General features: G+C 39.6%; 1 protein-coding gene across 2 annotated transcripts in view; it reads left to right on the top strand.

Moving 5' to 3' along the window:
- LOC140235951 (uncharacterized) overlaps positions 1 to 15,311 on the top strand; it is a 64,855-nt gene that overhangs the window by 35,003 nt on the left and 14,541 nt on the right. For both annotated transcript variants that reach the window (XM_072315946.1, XM_072315945.1), the window contains 5 exons: positions 3,128 to 3,541; positions 4,829 to 5,086; positions 8,224 to 8,361; positions 11,812 to 12,070; positions 14,640 to 14,915. In XM_072315946.1, the coding sequence (XP_072172047.1) occupies positions 3,281 to 3,541; positions 4,829 to 5,086; positions 8,224 to 8,361; positions 11,812 to 12,070; positions 14,640 to 14,915 (1,192 nt within the window). In that variant the 5' untranslated portion in view covers positions 3,128 to 3,280. The remainder of the gene's footprint in view (positions 1 to 3,127; positions 3,542 to 4,828; positions 5,087 to 8,223; positions 8,362 to 11,811; positions 12,071 to 14,639; positions 14,916 to 15,311) is intronic.

The raw sequence follows: 15,311 nt of genomic DNA, 5'->3' as shown, positions 1-15,311 counted from the left end.
GTCCATCTGTCCGTCCGTCCGTCCGTCCGTCCATCCTTCCGTCCGTCGTCTGTCCGTAATGCTACAAAAACTTCAAAAACTCTTTACTCTGGGCTTCAATTGCGATCAAACTATGAGGGAAGAGGGGGTCATTACAAAGTTTCACATTTTACCTTATACATAGACCTAATGTACATAGATGGACTGTTCACAACAGTCTTTCTTTGATGTAATGATCGTCACCGACACCTGATTATGTGCATCTTAATGAGTACATTCAGGTGTCTTGACAATAACGATTGTGTAATCATGTATCGTCACTAACAAAAGGATCGTTTCCCTCATTTCAGTCTTGTTTCGCTGATGTGCCTTTTTTAGACGGAAATGTCTTTGACTAAATACAGATGATGAGGAGCAGCAAACCTGAGATCATGACAAATTTTGTGCCAAAAGATGGGTAATTGCTGATTTGCACATTTTCGCACACGCATAAGACCTTGCCCAATGGCAAGATACACCGTGTATATCTGTTCTCTACCATCACCATCCCTTTTTGCTCTGGAATAAGCTGGAGAAAAGTAAAATATTGAGATCACAAATGACAATCATTCTGCCAAAATGTTAGCTTCCTTTTAAAAACTGCCTACCTCTCCCAAGCGAAATTGCTTGAGGTATGATTTCCTAACATACACCACAACTGGACATTCACTTTACTTGATTTTTGTGAGTTATTTTCTTCTGCACATATAGTTTTAGATTTCTCGAATCTCCGTTTTGTTCTTCTCCCGGCTTGCTGGCGGTGACGATCATGGGATCAAAGCAGTGAAGCATGCTAAAAATGTCTTTGAAGCGCTTTTGAGATGTACGGGTGCATGAATTAATTAATGATACGATGAATGTCCTTGTGTATTAGGTCCATGCCTTATATGAAGGTCACCTCAAGGCCAAGCTCACAGGCAGATGTCAATGAACTTTAGAGCCCAATGTTAAGTTTTTATGGTGCGTTTCTATTATTGGTCATAACTTTTGATCCATAACTTCATTTGTGACCAAACTTGGATGGTAGATGCAGAGATGCCAAGTTCAAAAAATTTTATGAGTAAGACTCTCATGACTGGGCGTCTCGACGCTCACGCGACGCGCGAGCGAGGGAGCGTAGCGACCAAGCAGGGGGAAGGGTGGAGTCCCCCCTCCAGCGGTAGGGACCTTTTTCAATTCTTAGCTCTTAATGGTGCTATCTGGTGCGTACTCGAGTAACTATTTTTTACTTATTTTAAAAGATGAAAGGGAAATATACCAGGTCCTTCAATTGCAACGTTCACTGCAATCCTTTGAGCTATGTCCCGATGCGTGAAAAATGGGTACCATATGCGTGAGATCGTGAGACAGACCCTAAATTTGTGAGTCTCATGCAGAATGTGTGAGACTTTGTACATTGTAGCTCTGTAGATGTCCCTTGGGGAGTGGATGATCACCACAAGGTCAATGGTCACAAGCATGGGTCAACAAACTTTTAGAGCCCAATGTTAAGTTTTTATGGCGCATGTATGGGTCATAACTTTTGATCCATAGGTCCGTCTGTGACTAAACTTGGATGTTAGATGTCCCTTGAGGAGTGGATGGTCACCACAAGGTCAATGGTCACAAGCATGGGTCAACAAACTTTTAGAGCCCAATGTTAAGTTTTTATGGCGCATTTCTATTATGGGTCATAACTTCTGATCCATAGATCCGTTTGTGACTAAACTTGGATGGTAGATGTCCCTTGGGGAGTGGATGGTCACCACAAGGTCAATGGTCACAAGCATGGGTCAATGAACTTTTAGAGCCCAATGTTAAGTTTTTATGGTGCATTTCTATTATGGGTCATAACTTTTGATCCATAGGTCTATTTGTGACCAAACTTGGATGGTAGATGTCCCTTGGGGAGTGGATGGTCACCACAAGGTCAAAGGTCACGGGCAGGGGTCAACAAACTTTAAAGACCCATTGTTAAGTTTTTGTGGCACGTTTCTTTTTTGCCATTAATTTTTACCCTTTTATGTCTTTTTCAAGGTCACAGTACAGTATTTCCCTCATGTTTATGGAATGCCAGCAGGATTATTTATTTTTTTTAACTTGGTGTATGCATGTATAGCCTAATAGAGATTCTCTGGAAAGTTTTTTTTCTTTTGTTATTGCCTCAGAGGTCAAAAGGTCAAAGATCACGTGAAAGTGCAGAACTAAGTTTTTCCTCCATATCGTGGATGTGGCTCAAGTTATCTTAAAACTTTCTACATATTTATGCATGTTCTACCTGACAGTGATTATCTTATGAATTTTAAGGTCAAAAGCCAGATGAAAATGGTAACAATTTTACAGGAATTGCACTTTTTCTCCATACCTTGGAAATTACTCAATGCATAGTTAAAGTCCTTAAATCCCAAATACATGCTCTCCTATTCATCCAATTAAACCTACATTGTCGGTCAAGGAAGGTGAACATTCAACACATTTGTGATAGACGTGTCATTTTAATATTTTGCCAATTTTGTGAAAATGTAATCACACATTGTCCACATGTATATTTTGTACTATCTAGACCTATTAGGAGAATCATGCATTTTGGCAGAGGCATACCAGTCGCCATAGCGACATTTCTAGTTTTGCTTTTGTGATGCATGGTCACATTTTTTATTATATTTATATAGAACTAAGTACACTGTAATGTAACACACTGTGGACACTGATACAGTATCCTGGAATATCTCCCAACAACCGAATACAATAATTATAGATCCACATTTTTTTGAATATTGATGAGATTGATTAAAGTTGTAATAAGACATAGAGCATTACTTTGCATATCTTACAATTAAAAACAAACCAAATACTGACAAAAAAAAATTGATTGCGATAAAAATATAGATTTTGCATAATTGAATTTGCTTGCCAGTAAGTGTTGGTATTACAGTATCATGATTAAAATGATTGTCAACTGTTTCAGAACCATTCAATTAGTTTGTCCAGTACACTCCCAATGACTCAAAAGTCATGCATATCTTGTGTTCCCTCAGTTCTTTTGTGACAAAAGTAATAACAGAAAAAAAGATATGTAGAATTCCTTTGTACCATTTATGGACATTAAGCAAAATATTCCTGTACGCAGGACGCGATACCTAATACTCGTACCAAAGGTTATCAGAAGCGAGTTGTTACTTCTGCTCCAACGTTTGGCTTGCACTTCAATCGCGTGCTGGAAGAGACCGAATCACCACACCTGGGTGGGACGCCGGGTAACAAGTTCTTCGTGCAACAAACCATGTGTTACGCTGCCAAGGACCGCGTGCAATACAGGATAGTGACCTCTCCAGTGGCCACTGTCGCTCAGGCGGCCGAGACTCTGGACGCCTTCACGTTTCTGCCCGCCCCTGACGTCCTAGACAGGCAGCGGTTGCGCCTCGTGGACGTCGTGGCCAACATCATGAGCAGGCACATGACTTTCTTACAGGATCTGTTGCGTGACCTTCCCATTGCTCAAGGGCATGAGAAGAGTGATTGTATGTCACAAAAGTCTGAACTGGTAAGGAGTGTGATTAGGGCCAAGCTATGTATCGACAGGGTTGCTCCTTTTTTATTGAAGGAAACCAAATCCCAAAGAGCAATGTGAGTTGAGTGAAAGCACCAACATTAGTAGAACACATTGGTGAGAGTTTGAGGAAAATCAGACAATAGAATCAAAAGTTATGAATTGTTAAAGTTTCGGGGTTGGAGGTTGAAGGAAGTACACAGGGAATTCCACAAAAATTCATTTTTCTTGAAAATTGCACATTCCAGTAACTTGATACTGACGTACATATTGTCTGTAAAGGGTAGCAATTATCCCCCTGGGTTCTGAAAGTGGTTTGTCAATTTCAATGAATTTTTGTAGAATTCCCTTTGTATTTTCTTTATATTGATGTCCACACAATCATGATGTCATTACACAAAATTTCAAAAATTCATAACTTTTGCATCAGTTGTCCGATTTTCCTCAAACTTTCACTGATGTGATCTACCATTGTTGCTGCTTTCGTTCAATCCACATTGCTCTTTGGGTTTTGGCTTCCTTTAAAGGGGCATTTCAGTCAATCTTTTATAATTTCACATCATGTGCATAATATTGATTGCTCCATGTACAGATTTGTAAAATTTATCGTGGTCCTTGAGCAGAGAAATCAGTACTTTGAAGAACATTGAATGAATTACATTGAACAAAGATGATGACACAGGAGGCTCACATACACGTATTTCAAAAATGTTGCAGTGTAATTTTATTATGATACCATTTGCTTAACAATGTCGCATGTGTATAATCTATTATGCATTGTACCTTCTTTGTTTTGCTTCCTTTGAGCCCTGTACCATGTACCTCATGCATTCTTATGGTGAGAGGCTGTCATGTCATCATCCTTATTCATTGCAATTTGCTATGAATTTCATAATATTTTGATATTCTTCATCCAAATCATATTAAAATTTGAAACTCTATTCTCAGTATATAAACTAATTTATGCTTGTTGAATATAAAAGTCTGGAAATCATTTGTAGGGCTCCTTTGAGTAGATTTGAATATATTTATGGTGGAGAGGCCATGGGGCATCCCAGAGAGTTTTCGTAACTCCACACCATGAAGTAATAAATCAAGAGTGCCATGTACAGATTTTTGTGGAATTCATTCTACATTGTGGCCTTTGAGTAAACCTTTTATAGTAATAATGAGCTTTATGGTCTCGGGTCATCATAATGGTCATAAGAAACATACAATACTGCGCAGTCTGAAGGACAACGTGTTGCTGTTGAGTCATTGTCAAGTTCTCTCTCATTCCAGGTGACATTGGGAATCGTACCCACTAACCCCGGCACGACGCAAGGGATTGAAACGGTATTAGAGCATCTCCAGCAATACCTCCCTGCCTCCGTCAGGGGAGGAGGCGCCAATCCGACCCTCGTCAGTGGCAACGAATCGGCCATCAAGGGCGTCCTGCAGGCTCAGAGGGTGCGAGCGGACCGTGAGACATGGCAGGAGCGTCTGGAGGGGTACATCCCAGTGCCCCAGGAATACGACAAGGAGATTCTTTTCCTGCAGGTTTGTTATACGTTGAGCGTACTCATTTATTCTTTTCAGAGGAGAAGAAAGAACCTAAATGCACATCAGATTAAATTCAATATTTTCATCATCTTTATTCAGCAATAGGAATTTGTGAGTGTGGGGTCCCTGATCGTGAGCATAGCTGTTTGGCCCACGACTGTGATGATAATTTTGCAGTCAAACCTCATTAAAAGGAGTCTTAGCTGAATTACAATGTATGGGTGTTCACCAAGGTGGTACTGGGGACTTTTTCTTTAATTTCAGTTATAAAATGACCTGGGCAGTTCAGTAAACAAGTGCAAGAGTAATGCAAGAGTAAGGTCCTGTTCTACAATGGAAATGGATGCCCACGAGATTGAAACCTTGTTGAATATTGAATTACCTCGGGTAAATTGGATATTTTCGGCGATTGATTTGCTGCGCTGGGCTGGGTGTAAAAAATTTTGTGTGTATTTAGTTTTGTGGGATTGAGACATTTAACAGGAATGTAAGTAACAAGCAAAAGTAATTGCGTGCTTTTATTTTTGTGCTAGTTTCTTGTTGCAGGAAATGTGCACAAAGTTCCACACCACAAAAAATTCTATTAAGGTGTTTCAATGAGTGAATCTATGAGATGTTGTAATTACATGTAGATTGCCTAATGTCTAGCATTGCTGAGATGAATACAGAAGTATCCAACCAACAGCAGTGCTAAAACTCTTTCAAACTCACTAATTTTACCATATTTTGTTTGTTTGTTTTGTTTGTGCATTATATGCAAAACATTATTTAACTTCAGGGCAGTGTACCCGGACGTCGCAACATTGGTTTCAAAATATGCGGGAGATTTCAAAGCATAAAGTCATAAATTGGTGCAGCAAAATCTTTGCGTGTTTGAAATGTCGAGGGCGGGGTCAATTTGACATTTCGCGAGCGCCAAGATTCGCGAAATTAAAATGCACGCGAAAGTTCTTGTCTACACTATTGCTTTGAATGCCAGTGGCAGTTCGCGAAAATTTCATGCCACAAAAAAGTCCGTCGGCTCCAATTCACGAAAAATTCATGCCGCGAATATATCATGTTTTACAGTAACCCTAAAAAGACTGGGTTGGGGGGGGGCCTAAATGCCCCCCCCCCCCCCCGACACTTCGCGCGATTACTCTGCAACACGCAATGCTCTCACTTCGATGCTGTATGATTTTTTTTTCTTTTGAGTTTCCCCGCACATTTTGACACCAAATTTGTGACGCTCGGGGGTACGGTTCTGAAGTTACCTAACTTTTTGTACATGCACGTGAGGCTGAAAATGGCTGAAAAATGTGATTTTGTGTACAAATTCAATGCATACTGATTTTTTTTTACATGGTTCATATAAATATGCTTATTTTTACTCTCAGTGGCTAAAATTCATTTGTTTTAGGAGTATCATGCTTCAAAAAGTGTCTGCCACAAATTTTGTAAAAAAGAACAACAAAAACAAAAGGTCGAAAAAACAAGGAAATACATAAGAAATTCATGAAACAAAATAAATAAGAAATTTAGTTTGATACCGATTTTTTTTTCAAGTACATTTGCTAAGAATGCCACAAAGAATAATTACACCAAAAATGAGCACTTTTGGAGCTTAAACTGATTTAGATCAAAGAGTCTGATTTCTCGCATGAATTGGCATAATTGATAAAAATAAAATTAAAAAGGGCTATTTTTTCAAAAATTTGAATATACCATCTTGTAGATTACATTGCACACTACCATTGTGCAAATTTCCGCGGCGATCGCGGTGTCCATGGCCGAGATCTTAAGGGGGGCCCTTTAGGCCCCCCCCCCCAGTCTTTCGAGCTACCAAAATAGCCCACTGAGTCTTTTTGTCTTGCCCACCAGAGGTGAAGGCCAGACTAAGGGATCCAAATGGCGTCCGTCCGTCGTCCGTCCGTCGTCCATCCGTCATCCGTCGTCCGTCACAAATGTTAAAGTTTACCTGCAAGACTCTCTTATGATGCATAATTTGGCAACTGCTACAGCAATGGCAGCCACACTTGGGTGATAGAAGCACTAGGGGTATCTTCATGTTATGGTGTTGTCAGAGGTCATGTGATGATGTCAAAGGTCATTTGAGGTCATATATTAAAGAGTATGTGCAAGACTCTTTTCTATGTTAAAGTTTACCTGCAAGACTCTCTTTTGACAAATAACTTCACATAAGTTGCTTGGATTACAACCTAACTTGGGTCATAGATGCACTGGGGGTACCTTCATGTTATGGTGCGGTTGGAGGTCACAGGATAAGGTCAAAGGTCATTTGAGGTCTTACGTTAAAGTTTACTTGCAAGACTCTCTTATCACATGTAACTCGACACATGTTGTTACAATGGCAATCAAACTTGGGTGTTGGATGCACTGGGGGTACCTTCATGTTATGGTGCCGTAAGAGGTCACATGATAAGGTCAAAGGTCATTTGAGGTCATACGTTAAAGTTTACTTGCAAGACTCTCTTATCACACGTAACTCAGCACATGTTGCTACAATGGCAATCAAACTTAGGTGATAGATGTCTCTTGGGAAGTTGAAGGTAACCACAAGGTCAAAAGTTACAGACAGGGGTCAACGAACTTTTAGGGCCCAATGTTAAGTTTTTAGGGCGCATTTCGTTTATGGCTCATAACTTTTGATCCCTTTGTCCGTTTGTGACCAAACTTGGATGGAAGATGTCCCTTGGGGAGGTGAAGGTTGTCACAAGGTCAAAGGTCACAGACAGGGGTCAACAAACTTTTAGGGCCCAATGTTATGTTTATTAGGGCGCGTTTTGATTGTGGCTCATAACTTTTGATCTATGTCCGTTTGTGACCAAACTTGGACGGTAGATGTCCCTTGGGGAGTTACAGGTCATCACAAGGTCAAAGGTCACAGAAAGGGGTCAACAAATTTTTAGGGCCCAATGTTAAGTTTTTATGGCACGTTTTGATTATGGCTCATTACTTTTGCTTTTTGCTTTTGCTTTTACTGGGGGGGTCAATTTGACTCCCCCTTCAGATCTCGGCTGCCCAGTTAGAATAGGGTTAACTCAGAAATTGTAACATTACAGCTGCTAACAATTTGAAATGCAAATTACTGCAACAGAAGAAATCATAACTGATATAATTTTTTCTTCTTCAAGGATTCAAACAATGTCTTCTTCGATGGAGAAAGCGCTTCTGCAAAAGGGACAATTGCACAGTTGAAGAATGAGTTCAATTACACCTTCTTCCGGAAAGAAGTTCTGCAAAATGTGCAGGAAGCATGGGATATGTACGAGGTGAGACTTTACTCGGTAGCAGTAAACACTATAAAACATGTAGCGCAGTCTGCAACCCTAGACTAGTAGAGCCTCAGATTCAAGGTACATTGTATGACTACACGTTATCTCATAATGCTAAAGAGATTTACCTTCTTGCTGGTGTTCTACTAGTCTGGGCTTGCAGACTGCATTCTTTATTTATTACACTAAGGCTCTTCTATTGTAAACTATTGTAAACTCTTTACTTAACATAGTTTTGCTTACCTCAATCTTAACTTGATGTAACTTTACCTACAACTGTAAGTTATGTAGCACTTGTAAGATCAATAGATAGTATTAAATGGGTTAGTCAACTACCGGTTAGTGGATTGGCTAAACACAGTCACGTGATGGAGGTACACTCGTTATGCTCGCCCATGGGCGAACATTCTTGGTAATCTTCTCCCATGGGAAAACATTTTCACGTAACAAATTACAGAAGGCTTAGGACCGCGCGCGCACTGTGAATTTGACTCTGCACGAGCGAGCGAATGAGTGCGTTGTGCTGCATCATGCTGGTGGCCGTAATTGCAAAGATCGTACACTGAATCTCTACGATCTTTGGTGGTTGACGTTGACGTATTTGACTAACCCATATAATATAACAGATGATGACTTTTATTGTCGGGAACATGTGCCAAACATTCCACCCTGAGGGTTTGACATGCTATTTTGGGACTTATAGCTTCCCTCAGTAGCATTTCAAACCCTGAGGTTATAAGTCCCGAGACGAAGTCGAGGGATTTATAACCTCCCTCAATAGCATTTCAAACCCTTCGGGTGAAATATTTGTTACGTTCCCTCCCCCGCCAGTCATCATCTACATATAATGTCACTCTAGTGCTCCCTGCTCTTCATTACAATCGCAATGTCCTTCGTGTCTTGAAGACCAGTGGGAGCTCTGAGTGTGTCTGTCCATTATCAAAGAAAGTGATACAGTGAAACCCCGTTAATGAGTTTGGTTAAAACGAGAAACCGTTTGTAATGAGGTGATCGCGTTGGTCCCGTTTTCATTTGAGTGTTAACCTATGGCAGAACGAATCGTTTGTAACGAGTTCGGTTATAATGAGATTCCAGCTATAACGAGGACAATTTCGGTGAATCATCGTAAAGAAAAACATTAGCAATTTGATCGGATGTATCGAGGTTCCACTTCTTGACTATATTGCCGCTTTCAAACACAGGACAAACAAAACACTGAAAACCGAATTCACGCTATCCACATCTTTTTTCCGTTTTGCAGAGAACCGTTCTTTCCATTATTTCTTCTAAATCACGCGATAAGACACAGGAATGCCTTCTTATGTTCCTCCTACATAATTGAACATAATCATTTGATTTTTAGTTCCAACTTCCAGTTCTTTTGCTGGTTAGCAAATATGATTGTGGATGATTAAAGCCTAAATAATTTATGAAATTATCGCGATCCCGCCGGGTGACAGTAGCGTAAAAATAGTTGAATAATGCATGCTAACCTACTTAACTGGTGTTCAGAAAAAGAAACAAACGCATATATTAATTTGAATAGATTGGGATTTGTTCATTATCATTCTACAAATGATAATTTAAATAAGAGTGTGTATGATTAAAACCAAAATGATTGATGAAATCATAGCGATCTCGCCGGGGGACAGTAGCGTAAAAGTAGTTGAATAACGCATGTCACTATACTTAATCGGTGTTCGGAAAAAGAAGCAAACGCATTTGACAGTTCAAGAATGTACAAAACGCGAAGAGATTTTCGAAAGAAAATAAAGAATGTAGTTTTAATCCCTTCAGACGCCACTATCATACATTGTATAAAATTACGGCAGAAATGATTCATGAAATTATCGAATTCCCGCCTGGCACCAATGGAGTAAAATACCTGGCAAGTTAACGGTAAACAACGCATGTATGCTACATGTACTCTGAAATTATCGCGATCTCGCAAGGTAACAGTAGCTTAAAAAATAGTTGAATAATGCATGTTAACCTAAATCAGAAAAAGAAACGAATGCATTTATTAGTTTGAATAGATCTTGGTTTGTTCATTATCAGGATTTTAACGCTGCATTTCACAATGAAGATTTTTCTCTCTTTCAGATGGTCTATGAGGTATAAATTTGCATAAAAGGACCACAACGTATCTTTCCACATTCAATCCTGTCGCATATTTTTCAGGAACGGATGTACAGAACGCGAAGACATTTTCGGAAGAAAATAAAGAACGCATATTTTAATCCCTTCGACGCATTTGACAGTGAAGATCTTTCTTTCTTTCAGAATGGTCTATGAGGTATAGATTTGCGTAAAAAGGATCACAAGGTAACCTTCCACATTCAATCCTGTCGCATATTTTTCAAGAACGGATGTACAAATGGCAAAGAGATTTTCGGAAGAAAATAAAAAGGATCACAACGTAACCTTCCACATTCAATCCTGTCGCATATTTTTCAAGAACGGATGTACAAATGGCAAAGAGATTTTCGGAAGAAAATAAAGAACACATTTTTAATCCCTTCAAGTACAACAATCATATATATTGTACAAGATTACAGCCGAAATGATTCATGAAATAATCGCATTCCCGCTGGGCACCAACAGCGTAAAAATACCTTGCTAGTTACGTAAACAGTGCCAGTATTTCACTCTATTTGCGCTAGTTTCAAAAAAAAATTAACAAACAAGAATTACAATGAAGAATGAACTTATTTCAACCCCTACTTTTTTGTCTAATTCACAAATAATTTCCCTTCATTATCTCAGTACTAATGATCCATAATCGTGTAATAACAACGCAAAGGATGTTCTTATGATCTTAAGTTTCATTGATAGGTACATTGTATATGATGTCGTGCTTATGTTTTTCTTTGTTTTCGATGCGTACGGTTATAACGAGGTCCCGGTTATAATGAGGTAATATTGCCGGTCCCACGGACCTCGTTATAACGGGGTTTCACTGTATGTGTTTGTGTGTTTGCCCCCCCCCCCCCCCCTCCAAAAAAAAAATGAAATCAAATTTGAATTTAATTGACTTGAATTGAATAATTGCATTCATTTTGCACATAACACACAGCAGTGGCATTGTTTGGATATTGTGAAGAACGATTCATTGAGAATTGTCATATACATCTTTTTGTCCTTGATTTGTTACTTTGTGTAATTATTCTCAATTAACCGTTGTTCTGTGTTATTTTGTTGGAGGGCCCGCAGGAATAAACATGTTTAAACCATGTTTTAACTTGCATGTATGCAGACCTTGTTTTTTTACCAAGACAAACTTGAACATTCCGGTGAAGGTCCATTTTAAATTCTGTTCTGCATAATTTTTATATTTATATACTTCATTGTGATATATGTGAGAACTATGAAAATAAATTGAAATGAAATGAAATGAAATGTACACACATATTTGTTATATTTTGTACTGATTTTCTTACTGCGCAGTTTGTGACTGAAGGATACTCTCTCCTCTGTGCCTTGAAATTCTGTGGAACATCATCTCTACATGAAGTCCCTGCCAGTTTTCCGGCTAGAGGCAGCAGACATGATAAACTCCTCTGGGTCAAAACTGTGGCCCAACGAGTTGTGGATTTCGTTTACCAGGAGCCGAAAAGGTCATCGATACAGCTTGCAGCGGATGCTTACGGTGATAACACAGATAACGAAAGGGAGGCTGCCGTGTTGTGTTGTCGCTGCCGAGCCGGTAAGAATTATGGTCTACTATATTGCAGTTCAACCTCAGTTGACTGGCGGGGGGGCATCCGGATAAGTGAGATTTGGTTGGATAAGAGAGTTATGCTCAAATACAGCCTAAAGCATGAAATTGAGACTGACCTGAATTTATTTGTGTATTGGGTTTACATAGATAATCAAGAATTGTGACAGAAGGCATTTTCACATCAGCCTGATGTTTTGGAATAGCGTGCTATTTTCTGACTTGGAAAATTGGGGGCATCCGGATAAGCGAGATTTGGTTGGATAATAGAGTTAAGCTCAAGTACAGCCTAAAGCGTGAAATTGAGACTGACCTGAATTTATTTGTGTATCGGGTTAGATAATCAAGAATTGTGACAGAAGTTGTTTTTCACATCAGACCGATGTTTTGAAATAGCGCGCTATTTTCTGACTTTGGAAATTAACCCAATCACAAAACAGCACACTTTTTGATAATGTGAACACAAATTAGCACACTTGTCTAATTGTATCGCTCTGATTGAGAAAATTTCGTGAGTCCAACTCAGGAAATTTCCGAAATAGCGGGATAACATAGCGAACTAATGTGAAATCGCTTCAAGAAATTAGCGCGATGCATCCCATCATGCCTGGCGTGTGTGACCCGAAAGCGTGCGCTCTACTGGAATACCCAACACTCTTTGCGCATGCTCAGCTGTCGAATTAGCTCCAAAAAATTTCGGGTAATTCTCTTCCTGCTGATGTGAATAGGAAATGAAATGGCGCGCTAATAAGCCAGTTCGGGGTTCCACATTGAGCATGAGCAGAAAAAGGTCATCTGTACCGGCAGAGCATGTTGGTTTTTTATTCACTGAGATAAGCATCTGTGATGTAATGATTATTCAAGTGATCATTATGAGTGGTGCTTGCCAGCACACATCCACCTGACAGCAAAAGTGGTATTTGACAATATCAATAGAAAAAGATTGTTCATACATTCAATGTAAAATAATGAAATGGATGCTTTCCAAAGTGCTAATTGATGGATCATTCTGGTCACCTGGTCTACGCAAGTTCATTCTTTGTTTGAACTTGACTGATGAATTCCATAAATTGTTACGTCGGGTAAGCTGAAATACCTTCTCTCGCTTGAAAACTCGTGGAGTGCCTAATCAACTGAGAAAGAAGAAAGGTCGTTTGTACCGATGTGCCCATGAGCTAACCCCGAACTGGCTTATTTGCGATTGCAAAAAATATCTCGAGCTTGGATTTTTATCGGGCTGATGTGAAAACACGTGGAGATCCCTGTTGCCATGGACATGCATCGCTCATTGATTCAAACACCTGTGTCTGTGAAAAGCATCGCAGGATGCTTTCATTATTTTCTCATTATGCATCAACAACAGCCAGCCTTGAGTAAAAACAACAGTAGACGGCGCTTTCAGATGTCTAAAAACCACATGCGCAGAAGATAATAAATCTCTTAAATAAAGAAAAATGCGTGTGCAGTTGATACATTGGGAAATCATCGCTCAGTTAATTTCATTTGCGAAAAAAATGCACATACTTTACATGAGAAAGCAAGGGTTGTGGTAGGTTGTAATTTGTAATCTAATTTTTCCCATTTTCAGCACATTGTTTCAGAGTAAACTTGGACAGTATGGTAGATGACATGTATGTCTTTACCATTATGCAACGTTACATGCGCATCCACGAGCATCCACTTCAGTAATTACTCATTTTGCGACACAAAATGTGTCATTTTTTAGGTTTGTTGCTCCCCATCATTGGTGTTTTTCCAAAGGCAGTTAAGTCTGAAAAAGCACCTCAGTGAAATAAAACCGAAATGAGGGAAACAAATTTTTTGTCAGTGACAATGAACGATTACACAATCATTATTGTCCAAACATCTGAATGTACTCATCTAGATGCACATTATCATGTGGCAGTGATGCAGGTCGGATCTAAGAAAGACCCCGTTCATAGTCCATGTGTGTAGTACAGTGTAGGTCCATGTTTTATTCATCATTTTTAATTACTCACAAGCTAGCCATGCAATGTACAGTGTGTGTTGTAGTTCACAGGAACATGTAGAATGTATAGCAAATAGAGTGTCACTTTGTGTGTCTGTGTGTCTGTGTGTTAGTGTGTTTGGTAGTGTGTGTAGTGCTGGTGCGAGGGTTTGTATACATGACACTCCAAAATGCATCTACAATGTACTTGTACCAGTCATACAACAAATCTGTCATACACTACACATTTAATTGCTTGAAACATCAACTTCACTCTTTATTGACTGTCAGCACTTCACAGTGAATCTAATTGACACAAATCTGAAAGGCTTTCTGTGGGAAAATATTAAAAAAGATAGGGTATATCTGAAAAAATTCCTATCCGTTTCATTAAAATAGATCAGGTTAATCTGGAAAATTTGTACCCGTCTTTCAAAATACCCATCCTGTGTACCCGATTATCCAGTAAATATAACACACATCTGGAATAGTTTTTCAATTTGCAAGTCAATTATGTGTCCGGTAGAGTGCCTGATTAACTGGCATCCAATTATTAAACGGAGAGCGCTGTGTGAATTTCCTACACAGTGAAAGATGAAGAGATGATCGTGTGCTGCAATGCTATGTGCCCCACGCCGTGGTATCATCTGAGCTGTGCGGGACTGACGGCTACCCCCGAGGACGACTGGTACTGCTGCCACGAATGCTTGAAGAGTCGCAGCTACACCTACTGTCTGTGTAAGCGGAAAGAAGATGCAAGAGGTGGTACGAGAATGGTGCAGTGCGCTAAACAGGAGAACTGCAGGGGCCATGAATGGTATCACTATGGATGTATAGGACTCCAAGACACTGATGTGCTACCAGGTGAGTTTTTTTCTTCTTCTAGTTAACTGTTTTAGTTTGATTGTGTGTTTGTTTTCATACCTCCGCCAAGGGAGAAGGTTATGTTTTCGTTACTGTTGGTTTGTTTCATTGTTTGTTTGTTTATTTGTTTGTTTGTCTGTGTGCAAAGTAACTCAAAAGTAGTGAACGGGTTTGGATGAAACTTACAGGAAAGTTTGACAGTGACACAAGTATGAAACAAATGATAAAATTTTGGTAGTGATCCGTGAATTTGGGGGGAATCTATGAAGGATTTTAATATTTTGACAGGTTGGGTCAGTGAACTTGGGAGTTCAAGCTGCGCATTTTTTAGGTTTTCAAATGCGCACTAAAATGCGTGCTGTAGTTTCTGCATGGGTGAGGGGCGCCGCGCAGCTG

Source organism: Diadema setosum, chromosome 12 (genome assembly GCF_964275005.1).
Source record: "Diadema setosum chromosome 12, eeDiaSeto1, whole genome shotgun sequence".
Lineage (NCBI taxonomy): Eukaryota > Metazoa > Echinodermata > Echinoidea > Diadematoida > Diadematidae > Diadema > Diadema setosum.
The sequence above is the reverse complement of the archived record's forward strand: the minus strand, read 5'-3'. Positions and strand labels throughout refer to the sequence as shown.